The sequence below is a fragment of the Halyomorpha halys genome, unplaced genomic scaffold (genome assembly GCF_000696795.3).
Source record: "Halyomorpha halys isolate HHAL.00 unplaced genomic scaffold, Hhal_1.1 Scaffold264.1, whole genome shotgun sequence".
NCBI classification, from domain to species: Eukaryota; Metazoa; Arthropoda; class Insecta; order Hemiptera; family Pentatomidae; genus Halyomorpha; species Halyomorpha halys.
The window spans coordinates 665,347-688,930 of NW_027109727.1; the positions used below are offsets into that span (position 1 = coordinate 665,347).

At 29.7% G+C, this 23,584-nt stretch overlaps 1 protein-coding gene across 1 annotated transcript in view; it reads right to left on the minus strand.

Annotated features, from left to right (window-relative positions):
• LOC106680479 (miles to go) overlaps positions 1-23,584 on the minus strand; it is a gene marked incomplete at its 5' end in the record, with an annotated part of 69,072 nt that overhangs the window by 8,576 nt on the left and 36,912 nt on the right. The window contains 5 exon segments of the mRNA XM_067047909.1: positions 692-862; positions 963-1,114; positions 2,054-2,187; positions 2,738-2,875; positions 3,583-3,706. Of these exon segments, the coding sequence (XP_066904010.1) occupies positions 692-862; positions 963-1,114; positions 2,054-2,187; positions 2,738-2,875; positions 3,583-3,706 (719 nt within the window).

The window sequence follows — 23,584 nt, forward strand, 5'->3', positions numbered from 1 at the left end:
AATATTTTATTTATTTCAGTTTTTGATAAACCTTCACCACTTGATTTCATTACTTTATTTTTTACTTCCAGAGAAATTGTATGCCGATTTAAGAAACCTTATCGGACCAAATACTTTTATCACTCATTTTCCTTTTTAAAATACATAATGGTGTTTTTTATTTTCATTTAAATTTATTTTTAGTGAAATAAAATTATTTAATTAATATTTTTTTTTTAAAGAGCAGAAAACTCTTTTAATTGAGAAATGATTTGTTCTCAATGACTGTCTGTAATAGAGAACTTTAAAGGGAAAAGCATAACTTCATATTCAATACATCCATATTTAAGATTAATAGGATAATTTTATTTTCATTAAATATTATTAAAAGGAATAGTTCCAAAATAACCTAATAAGATGAGTCATGAAAATTGGTAGATTTTGTTTTCTTAGAAAATTTAATCTACTGAGTGACTTTATTGGTTTTTCAAATCCAATTCCTTATATTGAGAAATCTAATTACTACATTGAAATCTTTGGAACTTTCCCTAGAGCACCCAGTAAGGTTGGACCTTCACGAGCTCTTTGCTAAAAGTTCACGAGTGAAAGCGTGTTTTCAATATATATTCACTAGTCATCAAAATAATATGCAAAATATATTATAAATATAGCTTGATAATATTTCAAAAATGTTAAGTCATTATTAACTTACTTCAGAGTGATGGAATTTCGACTCCTGGATGAAAGTTTAGGTGCCAGAGGTGCATCAGGTTTGCAAGGAGGAGTTACTAAAAGGGTTGCCTCACTTGCACAGCCAACCAAATTTTCTAAACGTGCGCTAACTCGGACTGAGTATTCAGTACCAGGTTTCAGATCTTCAATTCTGTTTGAGAACAATTATGTATGGTCAAAGCATAGAGTATAAAATGTAAGATGATATTTCAAGATTCTTGAACTTATTTTTAAAGCATCTTTTAAGTTACCTGCAAGAAAGTGCTTCACCAGTATATATGGATTTATATTTTCCTTCTTTTCCCCTGTCACTCAACAAAACATCATAACTAACATCTTGAGGATTTTCTATCTGGGGAGGACTCCATTGAACAAGAGCTGTTCGACTAGTAACATCACTGACCTGTTTTAAAATTAAAAAAAAAATATTAAAATTTCAAATGATATGCATAAAAGTTCAACACTGAACACTTATTTATTTCTAGTCCCAATCCAAAGGGATTAGGTTTTTAATAAAGTTTATAAACATGCTTCTATGCCATTTAAACAAGGAATTAATGCTTTAGACGCTAAAAATTTGGGAGAATTGGTTCCTAGGAGACCACCATACATATATCTCATATTTTTGGTAGTAATAATTTTCATTTTTGCTCATAAGTACTAAAAAAATACGTCAAAAAAGTAACAATGAATTTTATTTTTTTAGTCGAGTAAACTCAAAGCTCAGAAGCATCTTAATAAACTGTTGATTATAATTTTAATATATTTTAGATCAGAAGTAATTACCCTTCTTACCCAGTGGACTCAACAATATCCAGTAATCTTGATAGTCCCATTGGCCGGGAGAAATGACTGACAAGTTATGCAACAAATTTAAAATTTTGAGGCTGTTGTAACAGAGTATATTGGGGTGCAAGCTCAAATCTATAGCAGTGTCAATTTGATTCCGGCCTGGGTGGTTTAAATTTTATTTTGTGATAGCCAATCGCTACGAAAACTTGACCTTCCTGTTCTGGTTAGAATAGGTTGGTGATGTGTAGGATAAACCTCTCTGCATATTAGAAATGGCCAGATAGGGATAAACAAAAATAGTTATGTTCTAAGCAATCACAATAAACATTTCAAAGCAATCACAGCTGGTTAACATGGTATTTCTGACTAAATGTATAAAAGGAGGCCAACATAGTATTTTAGGGAAAAAATTTAAATTATAAATTAGATGAAAAAATACTAATAATAATGTAATTATCCAACAACTTATAATAACCTTGTTATGTTAAGCAGAAATCAGAAATAGAAATAGAGATTTTATAAAGTAATAGAATCTTTTCTGGTGAATTACCTCAGGTGCTTTAATGTTTCCAAGGACATCAGCAATGCCAGTATCTTCTTCTTCATCCTGGACACTAGAACTCTCTTCGCCATCTTCAGATGTTCCAACGCTTCCAACTCCTTTTCTACTATTTCCATTTATTTCTGTAGACAAAATAATAATAGATAAAGTTATCAGTTTTCAGGATGTAAAAGAGAAAAAAAAAAAAGAGAAAATAGATTAAATCCTTAAATAAGCGATTTAAATAATAATAATGACTTAAATAGGAACGATATCATAGATTTAACACTTTCAATGTTAAATTATTACTTAATTAGCAATATGCTTAATAGACAAATATATTAGAATATAAGAATAAAATCGGGAATACATTTTTTTTTAAATACACCAGCAGTAAAAGATAACAAATCTTCATAGATGGAATAGTATTATGTACTAAACATAAAATTTTAAAATACAAAGATAATTACTTTAAACAATCATTTAGGTTATTAAAGGGTAAATTTTTATCAGTAAATCTAAGCAGATTTACTTAATTTTGTGTGTTGGTGATAAATTAATTGTTAAGATATAAATGATTATGAAAACATAAGCCTGGACACCATTACCTTTATTTAAAATTCACAATACTAACAAAATTTGAAAAAAATACATAAATAATAAACCCAATTGAAATGAATTTAAAAATGTCACCTTTTCGAGGTGAAAGAGGAGGAGTGGTATTCAGAGGATGTTCTCTAAGCTGTTTTTGCTCAAGTTTTTTCTTCAACTTATTGTACTGCCGCTGAGTCCTTTCGTCTTTGTGGTAATTATGTGGTGGAGGTGAATGACCTAAAATCCAATTACCAAAACTTTATTTATACGCTTTTTGTTTTTAAATTTCAACTTATCAATGAAAACTTATTAGTTTGGTTCATCAAAATCTGCCAAAGAAGTAAGTAAATACACACATCATTGAAAAAGAAACCAGAAGCTGAATTATTTAAAGAACGACAATTATTTACACCTATTTTTAATTAAAAAAATTGATCGGTATCATTTTAGTTCCAAAGAATTGATTTTCAAAAAGAGTATTAGATAATCTTACTAAGATCAGAATAAAAAGTACCTCTTTGCTCCATAAATGTTAAATGAACCAGGAGGAACACTCTCAGAGTCAAATAAAAATTTGAGAAAGTCTTGATATATATACTCAATGATAAAGAATAATTTTAGAAATAAAATAATAACATGGGTTAGAGTAACATCTATTTCAAAGGCTAAGTTTTTATAGTTCACCAACCTTTAACTGTAACAGACTATGTTTCCACATTGATTCATTACAAGATTAATTTTATAGACTTTATTTTATAGGGAAACAATAAGTGATAAAATCAGTTAGTATAAATATTGTATATTAAAAAATATTAAGCCGAAAAATGGTTTTAAAAAGGACAAATTAACTGTTAATTTTGAGGGAAAATTAAGTTCAGCAACAAATAAAAAAACTATAGAAAGAAGATTAATAAATATAACTCTATATTTAGTCCAGTACTCACCCTGAGGCGGCACATGGCCAAGGACACCACCGGGTTGCATTGGGCTAAATGCAGGGAAACCATGAGGCATCGCACCAGGGTAGTAACTCTGCGGTTGGGAAGAGCCGCTTGGGTTGCCAGCTCCCTGGAAAAATAAAATAAATACAAAATTATATTACAATTTACTTAACAAATTACTGAAGTTTAGATTACTCAATGGAAATAATATGTTTATAATTTTTGTTCATTGATTTTGAGTTACAATACATGAGGGAGTTAATGCATAGTAAAATAAGAAACAACTATACTGAGTATAGTGAATGGTAGATAATAAAAATTTCGAAGGTGTGGAATTCACTAAATAATAGAACACATTTAAATGTCTAATAGTTCAAGCACATATATTATCCATATCAATTAAGTTTGTTTTTATTTGAGTATTATTATTGTTTTTCATTTTGTAATGTATTAGTGTAATATATATGAGAATCAATGGCTATTGCCATTAAAAAGAAGGCTAATTGATGGAGTACTCATAAAAAAATAAATGTGGAACTATTGCACGTAGTAATAAGCACTGGTGAAACTAGGAATATTCCCTTAAATTTACCAAGATTTATTCACATTATACATCATTGCCTTCACTTAATGAAATAATTGATTCATTTTTTGAATAGCATTATTAAAAAAAAAAATTGGTCGTAACAATTTATTCATTATCAATACAAATAAGATCTAAGTATTTTCTTAAAAAAACATTTCGATTTTAAGACTACCTCTTACTGTTATTACCTACCTACATTCTATCCATATAATCTTGCTTAAGTTGTAAACTGTAACAGTTCAATCTATTTTTTATTCCAATTGAAACGTAAAACAGAACTTTAAATTCTTAAATAGATGCCACTAGGCTGCTTCGGGTGTGTGAGCCGATAAATTGTGAAAATCAGAGTAAAAACAACGAATTTCTAATAAATTTATCAGCACAAATTAGAAAAAAATTGTTACTAAACCTTAATTAGTGATTTTTGGCGAATTTAAAGATTTTGCTACCACCACAACCCCCTTAAAACTGAGTGGGAATCGAATTTGTATGTGAAATAAGTTGGTGTTAGAGAAATGTCTTTTGGGCGGTCTCAATTTCCGTTAAACTGGATATATCATTGTAAAAATAGGTGGTATGTAACATCAGATGGGTTTTATCTTCATTCAGATAGTTTGAAAAGGCCTGAATGCAGATTTAAAAAAAAAATCTTCCCTTAAAATCCCTTGAATTTTATGTATTTGAAGGTATTACCTTTTTATTAACTTAAAGAGATAATAGGAAAAATGTTGTTAGTTTTAAAACACCTTTTAGGAGATAATAATAGTGATGTAGACGTATTATATATCATTAGAAAGTCAAAGATTTTAGTAAAAATAATGTTTAAGAAAGAAAGACATAGAATTCACTGGAGAACGACAAGAAATGGATACATAAAACGTCTGTTTTTACAAGTTTTAATTCGAGTACACATGAGAGCAAGGAGTTTTTAGTTTCGGCAGCCTGATAACGTTTTCTTGCCATCATAGTTGAACTTGAATAACTTTTAATAACACTTAACCTATATATGAGCCTTTCAGGTGACATGATGACTCCATAAAATCATTCTTTGTATTTTAAATATTTATTCTATAACAATTAAGCATTGAATAATTGGGTAAAACAACTAGTAAATTTTCACTTAATACTTTTATTTTTCTGCTACAGTTTCTGTTCTGAAACTGGTGAGGAGTAATTTCAAATCGAAGTAGGCTATTAAGTGAAAGTTACGTAATGCGGACACTGCACTGTACTGCGTATTTTTTATATTTTCTGTTTGACACCGTAACCATCATCTCCAAGATTAAATATCAGATCAAGATTTTTATATAACAAAGTATATATTACAAGAGGGAAAATAATAGATATGCTTAATTTTTTTTTTTAACAGTGTTTAAAGATGGGGAAAAAAAAATCATTGACATAAGCCTAATATTGCTAGTTTGTTTAAAAGAAAACCCCGCCAATCCTGAAAACATTTAAGTACAAACAAACTTGGAGTATTTCCAAAAACACTAGTCGACTTTTATAGTTCTGTTTATTATATCTGTAAAAACTATTACCTATCCCACGTTCTTTTCAGTTAAAACGGGCTCATAGCAACGAACAAAGACATATACTACAATGAACCGACCAAAACAATAACCAACGTTTGACGAATATTCGATATGAATGCTGTATTCATAGATATAATCTATGCTATATTATTGAATTTTACAAAATCTAAACATGAGAAAAAAGATTTAAGAAAAGAAAGACCCTTGCAGATAATGGCCGACACTATGGAAAAAAAACTCAATGACTTTTAACGGGTTCGGAGAGTCCGTCCTTGAATGCTTCCAGTACCAAGACCTCCGATGTGCATCACAGCTGGTCAGCGCACTTCAAGTCCTCTTCGAAAACTCTCTACACCTCAACAACACAGGTTTAAAATATAAATGTATCTTTGGGTATTCATAATTTAATTCAATACATCGAATGATAAGTAAAACCTTCATTCGTTAATTATGAAGTTTGCTTTTGAATAAACTAGAGCGATATTTCGAATTTTAAATACTTTTTTATTTTAATTGCTAGTAAATAAATCTAAACCTAGGTGATGAAGTCACCGATTTGTTTTTAAACTCCATACAATTTACAAATTAATAAAGCTTTATTAAAAATACAAAGTTGTGCTACCCAACTTTGTAACAATAACCTTTATAACAATAACCCCAACACAGCACACTTATTTTAGTCTAATCATACAATATTTTTGATCTTACGATAAATAGACCTAACGAGTATACAAAAATAATAATAAACAGTAGTAATATAAAACAATAGAATATGACTTTTTTCCCCCTTTTTCTATCTCTTTTTTCGTTTCCTCTCTTTGGTCCTTTTATTGTTTTTTTCACTTTCTTTTTCATGACTTTTTTTAATACTTATTATATATGCAAGTGTGCCCCGTTGGAAGAGAAGTAAGCAAAACCACTAGATATTTTCGTGTTTATCAGGATGATTCACAGCAAAAAAAAAAATCACTAAAACAAATTTTCTTGACCGACTTTACTCGAAGCTTCATAATGTTTTTATCATTTTTAAAAAAAAATATAATAGTGTTTGAATATTTTGGAATTGTAATATTTTTTCCTTATTGTTCAAAAAGAGAAAAATCGATTGGTACATATTAACCGTGAAAAAAATGTATATTTTCTGAACTACGCGTCAGAAATGTTGAATTTAGTTTAAACTTTTTTTTCACAAGAGAAATCAGGGATTTCAGTTGCGACTAAGACGACAAGTAACATTATGAAAAAACATTTTGTAAGTAGCTCCCGTATTTCAATAGGTTTTTGTAGACAAACACAGCAATAATTTATTTCTATATACAAAGATTATTATAGATCTTTTTTTTTTTTCAATCTTAAATTTATACAAAGTACATATCTTTTAAAACAAAATATAGAAAATTTTTTTTAAACTATTATTTAATTGTTGAAAAATCATTGTTTTACTTGAGACTTTCTTTCATTCAACGTGCCAAGTTTGCAAAGAAGTACAACCGAATATTCTAAGTAGTTACACACGAATCACGATTAGAAATACGTCTTTTCATATTATCTGTACCAGCATTCACCAGTGTTAAATCATAAGTGATCTTATATATAGTTGATCTAAAATTTAAGTATAAGATGGTCAGGGTTGCGGTCAAAAAAGAACAAATAGTTAAAAACTATTTTTTTGTTTTACCGCAACCCTGACCATCTTCTTATATGTAAGTGATCTTAAATCTTCGAATGTTAAAGTAGTTAAAATTGTCGGAGATTTTACATAATACACTACCAGAAGAGCAATATAAATAGAATACATTGTAAACAACAGTTTTGCGTCGGCAGTATTCGATAGAATTTCACTTACGTCAAAGAATCAATAGATCTCTTTTTTCCTGTTGACTGAAGGAGTTCTCAAACTAAGTTATATAGAGAGAGCAGCGGTTCCCGAAGTGGGTGCCAGGACACGTTGAGATACCTCGAACGTATGCCGCAAGTAAATGTCACTTTTTATAAATATAAAAAAAAAATAATAATAATAAAAATAGAAAATATGTCGTACATTCCAGCATTTACTTAGCAGTTTTCTTTTCTTTTTTTCCTTCATACTCAATCGTTATACAAGGATAATTGTGGCGACATTTTTATATTATTTTAGTTCGAAAAGATTGCTGTGAATTTTTTTTTAGTCTAAAAAGTAAGCGAGGCGAATAAAGCTTGAGAATCGCTGAAATACTCTTTTCAAAATAATTCCAAGATTTTAAAACAGTTCATGTACTGGAATAAAATTATTTCTTAATAATTTTTAGATAAGTCTTACTTGAAAAAGTATGCAAATCGATGGAAACAAAAATGTCAACAAGAAGGAAAATAATTTAGAAAAATTACGTATTTTCGGTTAACCATTTACTTACTATGTTAATAGATTTTTAAAAGCAAATTCTTGTATATATTTGAATGACCCTTGTAATCCACCTTCTTAGGGATTTCACAATTATACTCATAAACCAAAAAAATACTTCCTTCAAGTTAAGTTAGATACCATCCCCATAAAAGTCTTGTTACCCTCTCTCAAATATAGAATTCGAATTATTTTACGACTATAACACTCTTCTTCATTTAACTTTTAATAGAGGCAGTATCATAGCACTGTTTCATTTATTAAGTAGACCCTGAAAAAAACATCCGTGGTATATTTTCCGTTTTGACAAGAGGATGAATTATTGTTTGCAAGCAGATGCCGGCAACTAGACAGTAATAGGCGCAAATAGGCTCCAGTGACAGCTGCTGTCTGGGATAAATTCTAACTCAATAAATCCATAATGCCAATTTGACCGAATCAATTTAAAATCCAATGACCTCTTTGGCGATTCGCGTTCCAGTTCAATTATAAATTATAGTACAACTATACATAAAAAGTATACAAAACATAATAATAACAAATCCGGAAGTTCGAAAATGATAACAATGTTCATAATTTAAAAAAATATTCATTAATTTCTATGAATACAAATAATTCCAGCATTAAACTATCTAAATAACGAGAAAATACTACGTCTATGGTAGTGTTAGATCAGGGCAGAAGTTTCATTTTAACTTGAATTTTGTTGAATTATTTTCTAAAAATTACTCTTTCTGCACAGGCCATTTCCCTCACCTTACTTGTGTGGAAATTATTAAGTTTTACCTATACAAAAAAAAAAAAACAAAAAAAAAAACATTTTGTAACTACAACCACGGCTACAGTGAAACAGAAAATAATTATTTGCCACAGCCGGATTCGAATCACATTAGTAGTAGCACGGTACCTTACCAATCAGTAAGTAAATAAATTTTAAAAAAAAATAACTAAAAATAAATAAATAATAAAATAAAATAAAAACCAGTAGATACCTGATGCAATGTATAACGTATTTACGTAAGTTATGATGACGATTAATAAGAAAGGAAAAAATAAATTGAGACATGGAAATGGAAAAGGCTGTAAGTGCCAGAAATAGGAAAAATGAGATTTTAACGGGATAACGATGAAGAGACAAGCGCCAATGGATTTGGTAACTGCTGCAAGTTCTCATCTTGAACGGTTCAGTGTCTAGACCTGTAATTGTTTCATAATTGTAAAACAAAAATCGTGAAAAGATGAACTTTTTTTTCGTTTTTCTCAAAACTAGTTTTTTGGCACATACAGCCTTTTACATTTCCATGCCTCAATTGTTCGAAAAAAAAAAAAATTTAACCACTTAGAGACCGAATTTTTCTGAACCCAAACTTACACCACTTGGATAGAGCGTGAGGAGAACCATCATTAATTATTTCAGATTCGTAGGAATTGTTCTTTTCGAGACAGTAATCCAATGTTCAATAAGTGAGTGGTATCTGTTCCTTTACATGCTAAGATAAAGATAAACTGTTTCCAAGGAAATCTGCACGGAATATTAACAAAATACACTTGGATCCCAAGTACAAATCTGTGCAAATACTGATCCGGTTTAAATGATTTTAGTTTTGTACTCTAGAGAGTACATTTAACTATCTAAATGAGTGGCTCTACTGTTTGGCGGAATGCATAGGTTTAAAATTATTCGAAAAATATTTTTTTTTATCTTTTTTTTTTTTTAAACCAATCTTATTCCACAAAATTGGAACTTGAACCCTAACATTTTAAGTTTTTATTCTGTAATAAGGAAGCATCATATAAAAATGCACTAAATAATTAAAACTAATTTATATTACTGCTAAAATATTCACAATTAATTCAAAACCTAAAAAAATTTAATCAGAATTTAAATAATTGCATTAAACCATGAGATAATTACTCGACAATGATTCGCACTTTCAATTACCTCCATCTTATTATCGCTATTGATTAAATAAACATGAATGTGTAATAAAATAAAAACTTTTAAATTACTAAATACACATAATGGATAATGTTTAGGAAAAATATAAGGAGGAAATAATATGAAATTATTAAAAAAATTAAAATTTTACAATTCTATAGGAACCTCTCTCAACTGGATATGCCCTAACAAGATTTTCGAAAACCATTAACCGCCGCCCCTTAACATAAGCAGTCACCTTTCGCACCAATAAAGAACAGGAAGAATAATAATATTTTAGTAAATTATAATTTTCAGAGTTTTTAAAAACTTAAATTAATACTTCGTATGTTATTCTATTTATTTTTTTTTTTTTTTTTGTATTGTCTAAATGCTCTGATTAATAACAATATTTCGACTCATATTACTATCAACCAAAACAGATAAGTTTATTCGAACTTATCTGTACCTTAGTTTACAAGGTCCTAATTTGTGAACAATTTATAATTAAATTAATTATTTGTTGAGAATTGATATTATTATATTTTTTCACTTATTTATTTATTCACTTTCAAATATTTATGGAATATACAATAATCGAAAGTATTGCAATCGTACAAAGTTTCGAATCAGAGTTTTTACTGGAAACCAAGTTTTCAGGTCCCGTTTGTCTACCATCTATCGCAAACTGGTCTGTGTGTAGGTGAATAACCTAGTTCTAAAACGAAAAGTCCTACGCAACTGAAATTAATTATTAAAAGTGGATATATGTCTGGGATGTGAGGGCAACTTTTTCGATAAAATCGACCGACCAGAATCCCCACTCCAAAGAATCGATTTTTCATATTTATTCCATTTTATCAAAAACGGCACAAACAATTTTGGCATGTCAACATACAATTGAATGGTCTTTGGTATCAGATAGGTGTCATCTTCATTGAATCAGATAGACAGAGCTTTAATGCAAAATTTTCAAAATATCTTCCTTAAAATCTCCTTTAGTTACGTTAATTGGAAAAAATAGACATTTCTCTTACTTATTAATAAAATAAAATCGATAAATACAAAATATTGGAGAATTTATTGAATAAATAAAGAAGAAAAAATAAAGCAGAAGTATGATTCGAATGGGAAATCCGAATCTCTCTTAAGTACATTATGGTTTCGATATCTTTTGTTAAACTATTGTATTTATTCTAGGCAGAAACAACATTTATGTTCATATTATGTTCGTAATTCCCATCTTGAGAAACCCTAAAATACGTTTTTTTTAGCAAGAGAAAGGTAAATATAAAGGTTTGTTTATAATTTTCGCCATTGCTTGTCTTAATTTTTTTTATTCGAAAAATACAAAAATTCTCATAACTTCAACTCGAGCCCACCAATTCACGTTTAACTTGTGGTAAGTGAAGTAGGATGGCAAGTAAAAGTTGTGTAATATACAACACCACAAGCGCATTTTTGTTTCTCATATCATCATACATTCATAAAAACATTACAATAACTTTTTAAAATTAAGTTCATTTTTATTTATTTATACATTGGTAGTAGAAGTAAATCGACTATTAAGTCTTTGACTGCGTCAAGGACGAGTACAAAACAATCCAGAGTTTTAATAGCATGCGAAGTGTTTTATATTTTTTAGAATGAAATAACAATTTTTATTTTTGAATACGTCAATCAATAAACAATGTATAATTAATACAGAACTTAATTAAATAACAGAATATTAAATGTAATTATCGGAGAATTCTCCCACACCATTAATAATTTACACTAAACATTAGTCATCGACTGATTGTTTCTTATCTTTATTTATGATCTTGGAATATGTTGCCAAAAGCCTAGCAGAGATTTATTTTATTATCTTAAAGATATTAAGTTTTTATAAGTAGTGAATAAAATTCTAGTCTATGGAAGAACTGTAAAGCATAACATTATATTTTAAATTATTGTTATTCACAGAGTGGAAACCGACAATAGTGGTGGGTGAAATAATAAGGAAAATGTGAACGAGGATAAAAATGGAAGGTACACTACAATTAACAAAGTTAATAAAATAAAAAATAATTAATTAACCGAAACGAAAAAACAACATAGCCCTTTACAAAAGAAAGGAATACTGATATAAATGTAGATAATTACTTCCATTGCATGTAACAGAGGGGAACAAAAAAAAAAAACTTTTTTTTTGATCCATGGGTATAGGAATGAAGATCATATAAACTGGTCTATGACAGTACACGACGTATAGTTAATTTGTTCAAATTGGCTAAATAAATAAATACATTTTCTATTTGAGTTGTTTTGACCGCACCCCAAGCTATCTTCCTTTTATTGTTTTTGGTTATCAAGTATCTTTTCACGTTTATTAAGGTATCATCAATTTATTTAAATTTTTTTTTTTAAATAGAATTAGTTGCTAGCCCTCTCGTTCACTGGGAGGGGAAAGCTGCGAACTGCGGAGCAACGAATTCGTGCGAACGCTGCACACTGGGGCCGAATGGCGAAAAATCGGGAAAAATTCAATATCTCGAAAACGGATTAACATAGAAACTTGGGATAGGTCTCATTCGACTTAGAACAAAAGAATGCATCAAGTTCATTTGTTTTTATTGAAAATTTGAAGAAAATTAAAGAAGTAATGTCGAAATAAAAGATTTCTGAAATTTTCGAAATAAGTTGAACTCATCAAAACAATTTGCAACTAGTAATTTGAGAGTATATTTAAATTAAATAATTCTTACAATTAAAAACTCAAGGAGGCTTAAAAAACTGGAGAATTATGTAAATAATAAAACAAGGAATTCTAAGTCAAATTATTTGTTAGAGCGTTAAATCTCCTTAAATTTTCACCGACAGGTGTTTTATTTGCTGATTCAGACGCTTACTATTTCAAATTCAAGAAAATTAGATTAACAGTTCCTTAGCTGCATCACTGATTTATAGGTGCTTTTTCTTTGCTTTTGGGTCTCTTGTTCGTGATAAAACGATACGAAGTCTCCAGGAGCTTGCGGTACACTTTTTCGTTGGTAGATATAAGAGACATTTTCCGCGAGTTTCTGATGCTGAAAGTCTTGTAATCCTTATTTATACTTTCTTGTACTTCTTCCGACAATATTGAGAGAATCGACTTCTATACTATTTCAGCACCATGCAACAAAATATCATGCACCGTGGATGGCATGTACCGCCATGAATACTTCTTAATGGCCATCTCTGCTGTTTTGAGAAGTGCTGTAATTTTTCTAGGTCGATCATTGCATTGCTATTTATGACTTCCAAGACGGTAGCGATCCGGTCTATTAGAATTTCCTATCGTGGTTTAATTAAATAGAAAAGGTTTAAATCAATTGTGTTTGCGAGCGCACAGTTCTTATTAATCAAAACAAACAACAGCCGCATTTATTTATTTTTTCGTTTTCACTAATGATAAGAATGATTTATTATTGTTGTTTTCACAAAAGAAAAGGAACGTTAACTTTATCTAATTAAGCTCTTGTCAATTAATAATTCTGTGCATGTTAATTGAAATTATGTCAATTCTAGAAAACCCAAATAATTTTATTATTTAATTTTATTTTACATCAACTTGCACTAAAATTATTTTCAGTGTAATCAAGTTTAGTTTTTGATTACCACTTTTTATATTTTTTATTCTAAATCAAGAGAGTACCATAGTAAATTTCACTTCACTATCTACATACTCCACGTTTTGTCTTCGCTTGAGCGAAACCTGAAACCTCCCCCTCTTCCCCAAACAAAGATAGTGCAACAAACAAAGGCATACTCTAATTCTTTCCTTTCTCTGCGGTGTTATGATCGGATAAGCAGATAATGGCAGATGATTTTTGTTCTAATCTTTTCTTTAACACGTCCAGTTTGAAAAGTGGCCTTCCACATGTCGAAAGAAGCCGGGAGTTTTTTTTTTAATCATAGCTGTTCTCAATTATTATTTAAAATTCTCAACTTATAACGTTGTAAAGCGCTCTAATTTATTTTTACCCAGTTTGACGATGTGTGGCTTAGTTGTGGTCAACTCTTAGTGGTTTAGTTGTGCTCGTAGAGCAGGGAAAAACTGTTGAAAATTTTTCTCTCCCACTATTACAATTATATATCACTCATTTAGAGAAGTAATTGGATCAAACTTCCATTATTCTGACAGTAGGCCCAAATAAATTTATTTATTAATAAATGGGAATACCCTTAACGCAGAGAAAAAAAGCATGCTGTTCCTAGATCCTGTAGCTTATATAGTGTGAAAATAAAAAACAACATCATCGAAATCAGTGCTTTCGAAAATCGAATTTTTTCCGCTTTGGCGCCATTGTGCGTCGTCCATACGAAATCCTACGAATGCCAATCGTCCATTGCCTCTGTATTCGTCCAAATTTGTAGTAGATGAGATGGCACTATGGAAACTTTTCGCAGGTTTCCACTCCCAGTGGACGAGATGCCTTATTTTTCTACCTTTCATACTACGTTCCAAAGGAAAAAGATTTGGAATTCACTTTCAATGTTCTGCTAACGATCCCTATCCCAATTGGAAAATTCTTGAAAAATACAAAAAAACACCGGAAAACCACAAACCAGCAGAATATTCCAAAATAGTTACAAAAATTCAATGAGTATTTTTTCATTTTTTTTTTTAACAATTTGAATAGATTTCTTGACAACTAAGGTGATTTGAATGAGGTACAGGACACAAGATGGTTAGGTATTGCTGGACATTACAAAAGGGTTGTCGAGACCAGACATGTTCTAGACAACCAGTTACAGCGGGACCCTTTATGAGCTAAAAAAAAAATTTACGACACTTGTTGAGCTAAAAAAATTGCAACACAATTATCCTGAGAGATGTTCATTATGATGGAAATTAAGAAAAAAAGTGCCGTAGACAGGAGATTCACTTGTGTCTAGTCTGGCATTGGATCAGGTTTTGAAACAGACTGAATGTATAAGGCCGTTCGGTGAGATCAGTATGGAACCCCTGGATTCGCTAAGCATCATTATTATGATGGCCAACTCCACTCAGATTTTCTTCGGTCTTGGTCAGAGTTGGAAGCTGATCCTGTTTATAACAAGTTTCTCAGCTTGTCGCATTAAAATTATCGAATGCCATGTTGCGAAGATGGAGGTGGAAATCATGCTATGTGAAACCTAGCAATGTTATTTTTCCTGGATCCAATCACACTTAAAGAACCTGATATGAGTCAAGGAATAAGAAAACTATCAAAGTGCTGTATCCTTAGAACTACTTGTATACACTTTCCTTGAAGGCACTTCACAGAGTGTTGTTTCACCTTTGAGCTAGGGGTGGGGAGCTAAAACATTTATTTTGTTCCTTTCAATATTGACTGTAAAAAAAAAAAAATTCAGCAAATCGGATATTTTTCAATTTTTTAGAAGACGAATCCACGATCGACTCTGAAACCTTGTGCCACAAAATCACTGTCGCCCAATGTTAAGTACAGTTTCGTATAAACGTTACTTTTAAGAAACCGCCAAATGTCAGTAAATATTTCCTTGATATTCGGTAACTTGGTTAATCGGGGAAATATGGAAAATTTCGGCGTTCCTCCTCCAAAAAGTTGTATCAATTTCCCTCTATGTTGTGGACTGATTTATGTTTCGAGTGCTCATGAAACTCTTAAGAACGTTATTATAGCTAATCGCGGACTTAAATTGCGATTTAACATTTTAATAATGATTTAAATAATAAGTAATTGGCAATGCTTACAAGTCTACAAATATCACAATTTAAATCAACTTTAATTTTACTACAATACAGAGATAAGGAGGAGCATGTATTAAAAATTATATTATAAAAATAGCACATAATATTTTAATATTACCTTAATACGAATATCCAAATCCTACAATTATTTAGGTTGTTAATAAACAACAAGCTATCCTTGTTGAAGTACGATCAACCCATTGTGTGATGCGACCTTCATACACGGGCCAGTGGTTTGACTTCACCAAGTCAAATATAATTACATTAGCGAAATTCTAAAGCACGGTACCAATAATATATCTATTAAGCGTATTTCAGCACTGATAAAAAGGTTAGAAACATAATACAATTTTAAAAATGAATAATTGGATAAGTTCTGAAATAACATTTTAATTTTATTTCATTACATACATTAAACTATAAGTCAAACTATGGTATAGTTCATGATCAAATGATAATAATACTGAAAATATTGGAACAAGTTTGAATAAGACACTAATGACAATATTAATAAAACGAAATTTGAGCCAGAAGTTAGTTGGCCAGCTAGGACAATTAGAAAATTGAAACATACAACTATACTCCATCCCGTGATTCAATTAAAAAATAATAATTTTCCCTGGAATAATTGAAATCAATATTACATCAACGACAAAAATATCGATTAACAATAAATACAATAATGAGCTTGACATCACACCTTGAAAATAATGTCTACAGAATAAAAACAAAAAATAAAAAGATCCTCGAATCGTAAGTAGATTATATCCCGTAATACGTCTTGATATAATTTAAAAAATCGAGAACAAAATACCAAATAAACATTGGCTAGTGCCATTTACTTGTCAAAGAACATATGTTTTATTTAAATTTTGTTGATTAACAAAGACTGGAATGATTAACCTACATACCTCTTCTTCGGGTTCCATTTTGTATGCAGAAATAAAGAGGGAAATAAATAAACAAATGTAGGGATAAAAATGAACCGATACAGAAGACGGCACTTAAAGGCACTGACGGATAGGTAACGTGGCGACTGGCTATTGGTGCGCACCACACCTGAGAGATGTCGCTGCTGTCCTATCATATCTCAACTTGTTTTCATAAGATAGTGTATATTTACAAACAAAATGTCGGTTTTGTTGTATTGCTATATTCTATTATTCTTATATATTCTGTCATCGTTGTGTAAAATGTTAAACTATCAATAGATATTAACAGATTCAAAACCTTTTTTATGTATATACCCTAATAATAATAAACTGAAGCTATTTATTCCAGACAATACTTAACTGAGACTCACAAGTTTTTATAATTACTATTTAAAAACGAAATTAAGTAAAATATATCATTGTTTTTGTTAAAACTGATAAAAATAATATCAACACTAGGAATGCGAATTTTATGTGATAAAAAAATCAAAATTTGAACATAAATATTTGTTTATTTTTACATAAATATAAAAGGAAAACAAAGAAATATTTGACATAAAAAAAAAATAGGAATTTTAATTTTCAAAAAGTCTGAAAATAAAAACAATACCCGTGTACAGCTTCTTAATTAGTAAAAAAAGGCTATTAAAAAAAATCCAATTATTGTTCTAGTTCTACAAACGTAATAGGTACATATGGTACTTGAAAGCAAAAAGTACCTAGAACTTAGTCCTCTAATCCAATCATAAAAGTTCATGTTTATTTTGTGCTTCCCAGAAAATAATTGAAGACTAGAAGTGTAATTTTTTAAAAGTTTTTGTAAAACTTTTATTTGGAATATAATAAAAAAAAAAACTTGAAAGAAAAATATGTTAACAAGAATAAAAAAACGGTGCAATATTTAGCTATATGTAAAATATTTATTAACAAGAAAAATATTAAAAGACATCCAGGGACGCCTGTTTACCAAATCAGTCTTGAAAAAATCTTCCCACTAACACTTCGGTTTACCACTCGGACTTTTACCCATCGGTTCAGAGTTAACATTTTAAGGATCCGTTCGTAACTAAGCCCTACAATCTAACATGATCATCTTATTCACCACAATAGAATACTCTGAATTATATTTATTGGATTAAATATGTAAAGTAAAATTGGTCTTAAATCATCACGACATGTTCCTATGAAGCATAAACATGTGTGTAGGAATTATAGAAAAAATGTGTGATAATAAAATCCCAACCCTAAATATTATTAACCAGCAATGGTTCGACGAAAATCATCTGCATAGTCTGCAACTAAGTAAAATTTCTGAACTTCATTACATAATAATTGAATAATGTAACATAAAATAATATAAGCTGTTAGAAGTTAAAAATTGCATATTACAGTATATGATAGAAATAAATAGACATTAAATTAATTTTTTCTCGCATTCAAATCTTTGTAACATACCAGCTATCTTCAATCTTGGATAGTATGACTCGAATTGTATTGTAAATATTTAAAATTATTTAAATTGAATTTTAAGCATATATTCGAGAACTACTTGTCATTAGCTGACGCGCTCGCGAGTATATTAATGAAGCAAATAACCAAACTAGTGATCTAATCTATAAATTCATTTGTTTTATAGATATTATTTTTCATTTGTTTAATACCATCTCATTATATTGTTTAAGTGAAAATACAATGGGTGAACCAAGGGAGTAGAAGAGCATCCATTATAAATAAACATTTTAATAAAAAAAGATTATATTTATATCATTCATATTTTAATAATAAAAATGACAAAACAAAACTGGGGTTTCTTCCTAATGATTTTTTTTCTTTCTTTATTTATTTATTTATTTAATGTAATTTACAACTATATGAATAATAAATACAATAAGTAAATCTGTGGAATGTTTTATTTACATTTGAAAATCTTGGTAAGGAACCACCCACTGGTGGTACTGATATTTAAATTAGAAGGTCCCGTGGCCATCTTCTTTTCAGATCCCTCGAAGGATTATCAGGTATTGTTAAAGATGGAGAGATTTAGAACTAATGGGGGATGGGTAAGGAGTTAGGAATGAAAAAACGCATATCTGTTTTGGGCCAAATTTGCAACGAATGGGATGTTACGGTCTTTGTGGATGAGTTTATTTGTAACGTAATAAGGAGTATCTAGGATTTTGGACTGTAAGAATTGGATGCGGGAGGAACTTGATGGTTTGGTAGAGTCCCAGAGCTCAATTCTATAAGTCCAAATTGGTCTGATTATCATAGTGTATAATAATTTTTTGTAGTGTATGGGAAGTTTAGAGCGTTTGTCAAGAAGGTTTGTAGCAATCGAAATCGACGAGCAGTTTCTTGTCGTTTCAACCTTGTATGTGGATTTCATGTAAGTCTCTCGTCAAGATGGAATCCTAAGTAATCCTAATGAAATAAGTAGCTATTCTAACCCATTTCAACTAAATGGGAACACGAAAGGATCCTACTTCACAGGGAGACGTTAAGGATATTCCACGTTAAGACAGAATGATTACTCTCTGCATTGGTCTTAGTCCCAAAACATAAGAATTTTTTGTGCCCTCTTAAGGACGAATTCTGAATTCGCTCCTTTATCACTAGTTTCAAAACAACAAAACAATTTTAAAAAAGCATTACATTTATTTTAAATCATATAAACAATATAAACCAATTTGTAAAAGCCGGCAATGATGGGTTTTTCTTTATTAGAATAAAAGATTTATAATTATTTCGATAATTATATTCATGAATTATTATTTATTAAGAAAAATAGAAAAAAAAAATTATAATATTTTCGTTTCGGTACCAGACAGATGTAAAAGCCTTATCGAAATCTAATTAAATGGAGATGGGAAGGCCCCAGTTCCTGACAGTGAGGTAGGTAGTGATAGCTGCCTGGGAGGGGTTAAGGAGCTCCACGGATCGATCCTCGCTTCATGTTATTAAATTTTAGGAAGCCGGCTTCTCCAGTTTCAGAACCACTGCGGTAGTGACCATTCACTACAGTTATATGACAATATCAGTTGTTTTTATTTTGTATGCCGTGATTTTAAAAAATGACTTATCAACAGGACAAAATTAATCATTGATGTTTTTTCTGAATTATTTTTCAAGAAAATCTTTTTTTAAAGAAAACAGAATAAAATGCTTTAAAAAAACGAAAAAAAAAAAACGTGAGGAACCTTTACTTGACAGACGTCATATGTTTCCAACTTTTTAGATTTATTAGCAAAAATAATCTTAAAAAACTGGTCATTTCACAACTGCTAAATAGATTAAATGAAAATTCGTTGGCTAATTTATATAAAACTAAGTCAGAATATAATAAACCGGTTATTTACCGGTTTTTACTAGAGCAAAAAAAACTTGTTATATAAAAATTTACTTTATCTTTATTTAATCGGATGTGTCCAATTCAAAAATGACAACAGGCACAACCGGTTAATTTTAACCACCCCTAATGCCAACCGGTGGTGTACCAGTGGTTCAACTGAATTATTACAAATGAGGGTAGTGCTGCCCCAGTGACCTACTTAACGATCACTAAGTTCCCCCAGGGGTTGGTATGGTAAACCAACCCCTCTACCTGGGTGCAGTTGCAATATTTACTGTTAATGGCATTTCAATTATACATTAACAGAAACAATTTATAAATTTATGCAGCACCATATATGATTATGGAACAGGGAAACTTTTTAAATTGTAGTAAAAAAAAAATTAGAGTTATATATTTTTCTTCATATAAAAATTAGTTAAATTCGTCAATATTCACTGTTCAATCATCAACACGCAAAGTCTATAATTAATAAAATAATAAATCGTTCTTTGTTATTCTTAATTTTTACGAATATGTCATAAATTTGAGCAACAGGCTCAACAGATTCTCAAGTTTGATGGATAACATATTATCATACTGTGAGATCTCGTGAATGTTTTGTAACAGACATGTTGAGGCAAACATACTAAAAAATTAAATGAGTTAAGTTTAGTTTGTTTTAAAATTTATTAAGTTATGTAGTGTTAAATGAGTTGAGTTTAGTTTGTTTTAAAATTTATTAAGTTATGTAGTGTTAAATGAGTTGAATATGATCACCTCTAATTTTGTAACCATTTTCTGAGCCAAATACTTGACTGATGTTAAGTTTGATGTTTCTAGTTATCCAGTATTGTTCCGAATACAACTATCTTGTTATATATAGCATTAAGATGTTAAATGCTGAAGTTAAGTGAGATAAAGTTTTATTATTACTATAAATTTAATGGCCCCATTACTTCTGAAAGAAAAGATTAATTTAGCTAGTAAATGTAGTAACTACGATAGTAGCTATTTAGCTAGAAACTACGGTATATTAAATTAAAAGTATTACATATAGAAGACCAATAACATCAAAATTAAAAAACAATTTAATGAGAAAAATTACCACAGAAATAATCCAATCCGTTTTAAGGTGTAGAATGCTGATATGTCTATAATGTTTATGAATAATAAAATTTAGTGTAATTGTCAGGAATTTTCAATTGTACATTACGGTTTTATTATTCATAGATGAAGATTTCACTAATAATCCTCTACTATGTTTAAGGAGATTAACAGTAACATTATGTACCTTGGGTTTGACAGGTGGTAACGTCGCAGGTTAGAACAGTATTTAAAAATACCGCTAGTTACATTGATTCTTCGTCGTAAACCTACAAACTGCCCTACAGTATCCTTTAATAATGTAGCTCTTACCCAGTCGAACAGATCCACTACCTTGGGCTACCTCTGGTCAAAGGACTAACCTGGAATCCTCACACAAGACTGAAGAGACAGGAAACTGCACGTCGATTTCGACTATTACAGCACTTACTAGACAAACGGTCTAAACTTCCAATTCATTACAAAAGACTGATCTACATGACTGTAATAAGGCCAATCTGGACATATGGAATTGAGCTTTGGGGCTCCACTAAACTATCGAATTCCTCTCGTATCTAATCATTGCAATCCAAAATCCTTCGTAAAATCCTCAATGCTCCTTACTTTGTCACAAAGAAAATCATCCATAAAGACCTTAATGTTTTAATTAGACCTTAATATGTAACCGACCTAGCCTGAACCAGATTTCAATCCTTCAATAATAAACTTTCTAACCACTCAAACCAACTAATTTCTAACCATGTTTCCTCTTCCATTCCTGAAAATCCTCCGAGGCGCCTGAAAAGATCTCGAGACCTCCTAATATAGAAATATTATTAGAGTGCTACCAATGGTTAGTCTCACTGTAGCACTCCATTATGATCATAGAATAAATTTACTGAATGTATTTTTATGTAAATAAAGTTGTAAAAGGTTATATTGTTTAATTTAGTACAGATTAGTTTTTCGCAATACATTGGTTAGTTTATGGAAGTGGACGAACAGAAGTTTTTGCAGTTTCGCTTCATCTTGTTTTATAGAGATTTTAAGTAATTATCATATAAATATTTTGTAAAACATTTTATGTTAAACGGAGAAAGACTCGGAGTAATAACATTGCGCCTTTGTTAGCAGAAACCACAAAGAAGTTTTATTATTAACAAACAATTACCATATATGCTGAAACAACAAAGAAATAGCATGAGAATAAAGAAAGAGTTAAACGGGAAGGACCTAGATAAGAAAAATATCAGAATGGAGATATCATACATATGTATATCACAGGATAGCAGACATTATGTAGCTCTATGTTATCAATAATACAGATAGTTCAGTAAGAGAAAATTGTTGGCAACCGGTTTAGCAGTTTTGTATATTGTATTACTACTGAATAATAAAATAAAATACTTATCTAGAAAATTTTAATTTATAAGCACGAAATAATTTTCATTTTCTAAAACTATTTAATATAAAACGAATTTTTAAAATATTTTTCATCTTAATTCTAGGATTGATCTAGATAAAGAAACTCGATAGGTATCTCTAATAGAATAAAAAAATAATAATACAGTAAAAAGAAACTAAGCTAGTAAAACAGAAATAGACAAAAAAAAAAGAAAAAGAAATCACAAAAAATTAGACATACAATTTAACAAATCCTTGGCTTGGTGCCAAAAATAATATAATGTAATAGCTGTATAGTAATATTACTGACACACTGACAGGGAAAATACAGCAAATAAACAAATAACAAAATTTAAAAAAAATAAAACTGGAATTAGGCCACTGATGTAGGAAAGTCCGCACTCCGCAGAATAATGGTTTCACAAGACACGATTTTTAATTAATTTAAAAAAAAATATACTCTTTTTTTAAAATCTCTAGTAAAAATATCTTTTGTTACCTAATGCCCTTCCCATGTTAGCACCTAACTTTATTTTAACATGCCCAGAACCGATTACTTCTGAAAATATAAAATAGATAAAAAATTGAAACAGCTCAAGCCACTGAATGGATTTTGTGAATTTATTTTCACCCCTTATTTTTTAAGGAGTTATATCATACAAGAAAAGGTACTAGTAAATACAGGACATTTGGAAAAGTAATTGATTAGATATTTAAATATGTACAAGTAATGAATGAACTGAAAAGTTTACTTCATAAATTGTATATAATTTTTACAATTTTTTCATAAATAATTTCTTTCGATTGTTTTGCCAAGAAAATTAATAATTAAATTTGATGATAATCAAAGGTTTAAAATGATAAAATGACGAAACAGTAATTAATCTCTCCGAGTCAAAAACATTTGCATTACAAAAAAAGTTAAAGTAAAACACAAAAGATAAATAAAAATGATATTTTAATTGAAGGGTAGGTAGCAAAGAATAGCGGCTCTCCAATTATGACTACTTTTTCAATTAGACCAGATTTCCAGTAAAAAAAAAGTCCGTATATACTATACAATATTATATAACATTGTCTAACAGTGGATATGTTTTTT